At 34.5% G+C, this 8,618-nt stretch overlaps 1 protein-coding gene across 1 annotated transcript; it reads left to right on the plus strand.

Moving 5' to 3' along the window:
- The first annotated feature begins 429 nt into the window (after positions 1-429).
- Positions 430-6,349, plus strand: LOC112521329 (calcineurin B-like protein 1). The gene is made up of 9 exons (XM_025130118.1): positions 430-635; positions 1,538-1,720; positions 3,133-3,215; positions 3,519-3,578; positions 4,719-4,827; positions 4,908-4,960; positions 5,056-5,136; positions 5,739-5,851; positions 5,937-6,349. The coding sequence occupies exons 2-9, from the start codon at positions 1,609-1,611 to the stop codon at positions 5,998-6,000; spliced, it is 675 nt and encodes a 224-aa protein (XP_024985886.1). The 5' UTR covers positions 430-635; positions 1,538-1,608; the 3' UTR covers positions 6,001-6,349.
- Positions 6,350-8,618: the final 2,269 nt, after the last annotated feature.

Here is an 8,618-nt window from a genome sequence, read left to right on the forward strand (position 1 = left end):
ATACATACATACATACATATATAATTAATATGTACCTTAGTTTTAATATGCATATTTGGCCCTTCAAGTTTTAAAATCTACATTTTGGCCCCTAGTTTGAAAATGTAAATTAAAATCGTTAAAGTAGATTAAAATAGCAAAAAGACTATTTTGCCCTTGAGCTTAACGGACTTTATAAATGACTGTTAGGACGAATGACTAAATCCAACAGAAAATGCATACCACACACGCCAAATCCATGATAAATGAAATGTAAAGACCGTTTTCGTAAAAATCAGCAAACAACATAACCAAATTCGTATTTTACTCTAAATTCTTTTACAAACAAACAATTTTCCTATGTATTTTCAAGTATCACGTGATGTTCACGTGTTCTTTAGACTCCACATCCACCACTTATATAATGTATGATTTTTCTTTGTTGTCTTCACCCCCTTCAGGATCGAAACGAGTCCATTTTGCGCTCTCTCTCTCTCTCTCCCCCTCGGAAAAGCAGCGAAATTTTCTCAAGGTTTCCGCCATTGTTCCTAAATATATGCATTTGCAATCGTGTGTGTTGATTCGTGATCGCTAAAAAACCTATCTTTGTTTGAAGATCATCTCTCCGACAGGAGGAGAATCTTCGCCTCCAGCAGGTATGCAATCTAAGAATTACTTTTTGATGTTATTGAGACGAGTATATTATCATTCTTATCATATTTGTAGTGATTGATTTGTTTCTGGTTTCAATCGTCGTGGTGGAAAGGAAAGGGGATGCTAGTGAATTGAATTTGTTGTACATTTTGTTTTTAATCATTGTTATATATGGTATGGTTTCTGTGAATTGTTTTCTGGTCTTTGATATGATTACACTATCATAGAGAAAATGTTGGAATTTGAGATGGCAAGACAGTTAGAATTTTAAAATTACTTGTACTAAGTGGCCGTATACCAAATGCCGGTGAAAGCGAGACAAGGAATAAGAGTCTTATCACTCTTACCACGGTCGCTTATCGGGTAAATTATTGCATACAATCGACTAAAATCTTAAATGATAATGTTAAATTTTACCGGTAAGTCGCTTACCGAGTAAATGTTTGATAATCGGTCCCTTAGTCTGCGCAATCTTTTATTCATTAATTTATCTCGGAGTCTGATGAATAAAATACATACTTTGAGTTATCGTTTCTTCAATTTATGAAGCAAATAAATGAACAATTGTAACAAGCCATATCTCTATATGGTTCTTTAGCTTTGATAGTTACATTTCGCATTGACTTTCTACAGTATGTAATATGTATTTATTTGCCTGCTTGCTTGAGGCTTAGGTGTTTTTCAAATAATTAGGCAATTATCAACAATTTATTGATGGGTCTATACAATCTTTTAGCTCTGATATACTCTTAAAAATATTAAACTATATCTAAGAAATGTAATACTGCACTACAGTTTTGAACTCTTACTTCTTTTGAAGCAGTTACTGTCTTCTGTCTGAACAATTACAGTTTAATTGATTAATCTTCTTTTGTTTTGGGTTTCCAAATGTGGTTTTGTAAAGGATGAGATAGTTCTGACCTCAATAGTAACAAAGTCTTCCAGCGCTTCAAATCCTGTACTACCTTTCTCATCATGATGGGGTGTTTCAGCTTTCCGGCCAGAAAACCATCGGGAAAACAGTCACAGAAGGGAAAACATCTTCCTCGGCATGAGGACCCAAAGATTCTTGCTTCTCAAACAGCTTGTAAGTTGATTTTTGTCTCTTTAATGTCATTCAACATTGTCCACCTTGATTTATATATGTCAGACATGTTTGCCTGTGTTAGCTTCTGTTTCATTTTTTTGTTCCATGTGAATTAAATTCCGGAGTTCGATGATGATGAAGCTGGGTAGAAAATAAATAGCAAAAATAAGATAAAGGAAAGAATGTGTGATACACATTATTAGGATGGTTGCTTGGTCATCCCTAATAGAGGAAAAAAAAGAAAAATAAAAAAAACATCATTCGCTATTTTTGTAACCTTTGACGTCTGAGTATCATTGTGGTAAACTGCAGGTGAGGAATAAAATGAGGAAAAATAGGTTTAGAAAAGAGAACATCACATGAATTCTTTACTTCTTTTACTTCCCTAGTATATTCATGCTGGACCACAGACACATCTTTAATTTTTTATATATCTGTAGCAATATTCACAGGGTTAACTTTCTTTTTTTCTTATATTTCTAATATATCTTTCTACTTTAATACATAGTTTAATATATTTTCATTATAGGGACAGTAATCAAAGCATTTAAGCCCTGGAGATGATATCGAGTTTGCATGCTTGATTCAATTCTTTGTGAAAATCATTTGGCATTTCTCAGAGTTCTATATTCTCTACGACCACTATTGCAGCTTACAACAAAGTTTTTGGTCTATCCACCCTGAATATATGTTTCCTTAGCCAATGATTTAAAATCCCAGGCGGCAGTGGTTTGGTAACCTTTGGCTGCAGCATATTGTACCTTTAACGCAGAAAGTGACAACCAATAGGTTGGCAACATGAGTCTCCCCATTCTCCTCCTTCTACATAGTTTAAACTGGCAATGATCCAACCCAACTCAGATCAATTCAGTTCCTTAGAACTGGCTCAGTAGGCTGGGTGCCAGGGGCTGAAGTGGTTATTTGTCTCTAGTTCTTACAGAATATGTAATTTTGTGCGTAGCCTTGCTAATTCTGACACTGAATTTCATGAATATCTTTGATTAATGTATAATTGATAATAATAATAATGCATTTCATGAATATGCTTGTTGGATGAGAAACTAATTTTTCCTGGTTGGCAAGTGCCTGGTGTAATAAGGTCCTATGATTGCTGAGTTCATCCCCTGGTAGTTTTCTTATTTTATTATTATTCCCCTGGGTATGCTCTGGCTCTTAATGGATGAAGCTTTTTTTTGGGTACTATGTCAGTCTGTAAGTCCTGTCTCAAATTATTCAGAAGTGCTTCTTTATTGATTTAATGAATAATTTCACTTGAAAATTTTATAGTTTTCTGATATCTACCATCTTAAGTTCTCTGTTCTTTTTGTTCAGCGTTTTGGTGTAAAACTTTGGGCCATTGACTATACAAATTAATATTATTGGCTTTTATGATTGTTGTTGTGTCTCTGCAGTTAGTGTTAGTGAAGTTGAAGCACTATTTCAATTATACAAGAGCATAAGCTGTCTTGTAACTGATGATGGGCTGATCAACAAGGTAATCCACGACACTATTTCTAACGAAGACCTTAGTTCATTAGTTGACCAATATTACTCTGTTAAAATGTTATCCTTTATTGTTTTGTCATCTCCAAAGTATATACATTAAGTTTCTATTCAATATGGCAGTTTGCTAAGAAATTTAATGGTATACCTTGTACCCTCTTACTCTTACTTCTGCTGGTTTTTGTTATGTTGCTCTAACTGGGTTAAAAATTACTTGTTATTCTGGATGACATGGAAGCCCTTTTCCTTTATAGATGAATCCGAATTAAATACTACAAGTTCACTGGATATGCAGGAAGAATTCCAACTGGCTTTATTTGAGAACAGAAAGAAAGATGATATATTTGCAAGCAGGGTATGGTTTCCTGCATCCATTTCCTATTTTTTATTTAGTTATCATCATCAGTCTGAATTCTGAAATTTTTACATCTGCGCTTCTTGCCATTGCTGGTTCCTGACTGGATTCAATTAACTTTAGATGGTAGTAGCTCACATTATTGTTTATATTCATTCATTAAGGTCTTAGTCACTATTAAGCATGTATTAAAATTTATGTAAAATATGTTTCTCATATGTTACTTTTCTGAGATCATGTGAATAAGTTTGAACACTTAATCTAAGGTAGGAATAAGTACATCGATGCTGAACCACCTCTTGTTAAAGAGCAAGATAAGTTGAAGGGTATAAGCTTCATAAATACATAGAGAGAGAGAGAGTGTGTGTGTGTGTGTGTTAAAAGTGCTTATCAGTTATTTTCACTTCCTGTTTATGTACTATGGGCCAATATAGAAGTCGAAGAACAAGTATTCATGCATTAAATCAAAATATGATAACCTTGTTTCATAGCTTTTTAAGCAGGAAATTATGAGATTCATGATGTTGGCCACAGAACTACGCTCAGGTCGCACACTCTCCACTGAGTGAAGTAGAACAACACGTCCAGTATTGTGACATACAAACATACACGAGTTACAGAAACTATTGCAACATCTTTATTTTAATTAATATGTTAGCACAAGCACAAACAACATATGGCATGCACGATGGAAATGCTGGTGTTTAGAAATATGATAGTTGGTAATGATAAACCTTCCCCCTAAGATGGAATCGACCCCCTTTGACCCAAATTTGAAGTCAACACTTGGCTTTTAAAATTTGAGTTGGTACTTCACAACTTCGAACTTGACCCCAATATCTTGATTTTGTATCCCCAAAATGTTAATAGGGAATTGAACAGTATTAGTTAAAGTAGTTATGGCAAGAGATTTTTTTCTTTAATCAATTTAACGTTACAAAGTAATCCATTTACCGTCAAAAATTAAATGCAGGCCCTTTCTGGTCGAATGAGTAGGTAGTATTTTTAAGTGTCCGTGTACTCATGGGCTAGTATATATTTTGGTACGCATGTACATGCCTATGCAATATGATTTATGTCGAGTTACAATTTATGTACGTTGTTAATCATCTTCTAATGCTTCAAAAGTTCTGTGAGCAGATCTTTGATCTTTTCGACGTGAAGAAGAAGGGGGTTATAGATTTTGGCGACTTTGTTAGGTCACTAAACGTTTTCCACCCTAATGCCCCAAAAGAAGACAAAATTAATTGTAAGCCAATCATAATAACCGGAGATTATAATCCGCAATAGCATCATCAATGTTTTTTAAATACTCTGTTTTTGTTTCAGTTTCTTTCAAGCTTTATGATATACATGGAACAGGATTCATTGAGCGCCAAGAGGTATTTACATATTTCTTCTACATTTGTTTTTCTTCATAATTTTTGATGGTTGTTCGATCAACTTATTGGCATCTTCACCATTTGCATATTTGCAGGTTAAGAAAATGTTAATTGCACTGCTATGTGAGACTGACCTGAAGCTAGCTGATGAAATCATTGAGAAAATACTGGATAATGTAAGTTTTCTTTCACTGGTTGCAGCATTATTGAGGCAACACTATTACTCAATAAGGTGTTGTTTTTGTATCCCCATAGGGACCCATACCCTCCAAGATATTAGGAGGTGAGCTGATAAACTAGTCAAAACCAACACATCAAACGAACCCTGTTCATCTACGGCCGTCCTTGGGGGCAGGCGGGGCAGGCAGCCCATAAAAAATGTTTAGTGTATAGTAGAAGTATAAAAATAGTAGATAAGAGAGGCTTAAAATTCGTTTTAGCACATAGCCGGAGAGCCAAAATTGATATAAAGAGCCCAAAAAGGAGTTTAGAAGATATGCGAGCGCAAAAAATGTATTAGTTAATCTTATTAGAATCTTTGAATTCAATCTCATTGTCACGACCTTTTGTAGAGAGACTGTTTCCGTGAAGATCTCTAGCTAGTAAAACAAAAAATAACAAGGAACAAGTATGGTAAAGTTGGGCCGATAATAGATATGTTAAGAAAGAAGAAGAAAATGTGGGGAATGGGCAAAAAGTTTTCTTTAGGTTTGTTTTGCATTTTCTTTTGAAATAGTATATCGATACTTGTCTTTCTTTTTTCCATTTCTTTGAGCAGACATTTTCCGAAATAGATGAAGGTTGTAAGGGAAAGATCGATGAATCAGAATGGCACACTTTTGTTAACCGTCATCCTTCTTTATTGAAGATTATGACTCTTCCATATCTAAGGTATATTTACGTTCTTAATTTTATGCGTACATCTTTAAGGATGGTCTTTACCGATTAAAGTGACACAAACTTTCGTCAAATGCAGGGATATTACAATCGGTTTTCCAAGCTTTTTGTTCAATTCTGAGGTCGAGGAGATCCACGATTGACAATAGACAGAATGGTCGAAATGGACGCAATGAGTTATCGTCAACTTTTAAGGATGGAATGGAACAACTGAACAGTCCTATCCCTCCAGACCCTACTTTCGAATGAGATATTATGGGTACGTTAGGTTTCAAAAGGAACCGTTCTAACAGTGGCGAAAGTATAACCCGAAACCTTCTATATCTATATGGCTGCATTGTAATGTGCTGTAGAAATAGAGATTTGGTTAAACTTGGCATTTGTTATTTCCCCTCTTTAGTGTCTTATACTTCATGTTATTGTTTCAATCTTTTTTTGTCATCCATGTAAATGAAAACTATGTGTTGAAATCATGACAAAATCTTATGATCCATTTGGTACTCGAGTACGTTGAACCGGCCTTTCAAATGTCTCGATAAGCTTTATATCCGGAAATTCATCGTAAACGCCTTATAAATTTTGAAGTAACGGTTGATTCGCGTTTCGAAATACGTCACTTTTTTGAAAAAAAAAAACTAGGATTTGATGCGGCTTGCATGAGCGTAGGATAGGGTTAAACGGGTCTTTAGTCAAACCAAAGCTTCAACGTCTTAGCATCACAACTTATAAGGGAGGATCATGCGAGAAGCTGGTAGAAGTGCGAGAAGGGCACGATAGGTCCAAAAAAGACGTGCATGACTGGTTAACGTATGCGTGAAAAGTTGCGCGTGCAATGACTAGTCAACTTTGTGTGTATGTATCATATGTGATTTACTTTAGAATCACATCTGATCTGACCCTTCTCATGAATTGACCGTCTTCTTGTTTGAAACCATCCACCCAACTTAAAATTCATAAATATGGACTCCTTATAAATGCACCATATGCTAGTGTTACTAGAGACAAGGCTAACCACACATCCACACCCACACCCACACCCTTAGCCATTGATGGGTCTAAAGCGGTTTAAAAGTTTCATGATATTTACTATATCAAACGTATTTTGACAAACTTTCAAAAAGAACTTATTAATGTAAATATCTTAAATTCAAGTTTCTAAGATATTATAAGTTATTTGAGCCATTCATTTTTTGGATTTTTAGGAGATAGGGTTATGAACGGAATGGTAAAAAGTAGTTAAAGTAATTTGAGTATTTGTTATCAGCAATTCGATTGTGTTAGTTCATGTTCATGATTGTGTTACAATCTCATGTATTATCGAGTTTAAGTTAGTTTATGTTCATGTATTCACACATGAAGAAGCATATGTTTATGTATTAGAGTATGTTCATGTATTCAATTGTAAATATATTACATGTTAGAGTATGTTCATTTATTCGCATATGAATACATGAAGATTAAGTGTTTATTTATTAGAGTATGTTCATATATTCACATATAAGTTGCATGTGAATGAATTGAGATTCACATATTCAGTTACACATATTACATGTAGCCACATAATTCAACCCATTTTGATGAGGGACAATTCATGTTCATTTCATCGACGGGGATCGGACCTATGATTTCGTGTTTGAACCATCGTCACCATCATATCATAACATCATGACTGAGTAGCCGAAGATGTTGGAGGCGAGTTCATGGAAATCAAAGACACAGAGTAGGAGTGCTGTTTTAGCAAAGGTTCACATATGTTAATATTTCATGTCAAGATATGTTAATGTATGTTAATTTATTTTTAACTTATATTACACATTTTTATGTTAACTTATGTTAACAGTTATATGCTAATATCTATTAACATTTTCTATCACGTTCTCATCATATTTTGATTTTCTACTTGATCCCTCTCTCTATGTCGGTCACTTGCCTTTGTCCATACCCGAACCTCCCGTTCCTGAGATGCATGCTAATAGTCAGCTAAACGTTAGTAAATTCATGGTTTTCGTGCATAAAGATCACTCATGATCAAGCAGATGATTATTCAACACTAAGCAAAAACAAATATCATGTATTTAATTCAAACACGCTTAACACCAAGTAAATTAGTAAATCTACCAACTTGTCTTAATACGGTAGGGATTACTTTACCTCCTTGTGATCTCTTTTATTTGGCTTTGGTGGGCACGGCCCATATCTGGCTGTTCTCCTTCATGGGACAACCTGTTTATCTTAGCAGTGTGCTTGTTGTAATTCCAACACACACTAAGACTCGTTTCATAAAACACCAAAATCGAATTTTTAACATGGCATGCTAGCAATTTTAAAATAATTAAATAATAGCATGCAAAACACATAAATAACTCCAATAAAATTGCATACATATCGATAATATTTTTCATCAAATGAAACATGCTCCAAAATAATATGTAAGATACATATGCATACATCCCACGTAGGCCCGACCCTATGGGTGGGCAGTCCGGGCAGCGGCCAGGGCATCCCAAACACAAGGGCATCAAATATCCCAATACTAATTGTATAGTCATTAAAAATTAAATGGAATTGTCACTAGAAATATTTGAACATGGATCATCTAGTTTTATCAAGAGGCTTTTATCAATGAGCTGAAAATTATTTTGTTTATATTTATCTAGATTTCGCTTTTAATACTTCGCTCCCTATTCCCCATTTTCTTTTTTTCACTTCCTCTAATTTTTAAAGTTCATTTTTGTCGTGCTTTTACAACAATAAATATTTA

The sequence above is a fragment of the Cynara cardunculus genome (genome assembly GCF_001531365.2).
Source record: "Cynara cardunculus var. scolymus isolate 2C chromosome LG 11, CcrdV1, whole genome shotgun sequence".
NCBI lineage: Eukaryota > Viridiplantae > Streptophyta > Magnoliopsida > Asterales > Asteraceae > Cynara > Cynara cardunculus.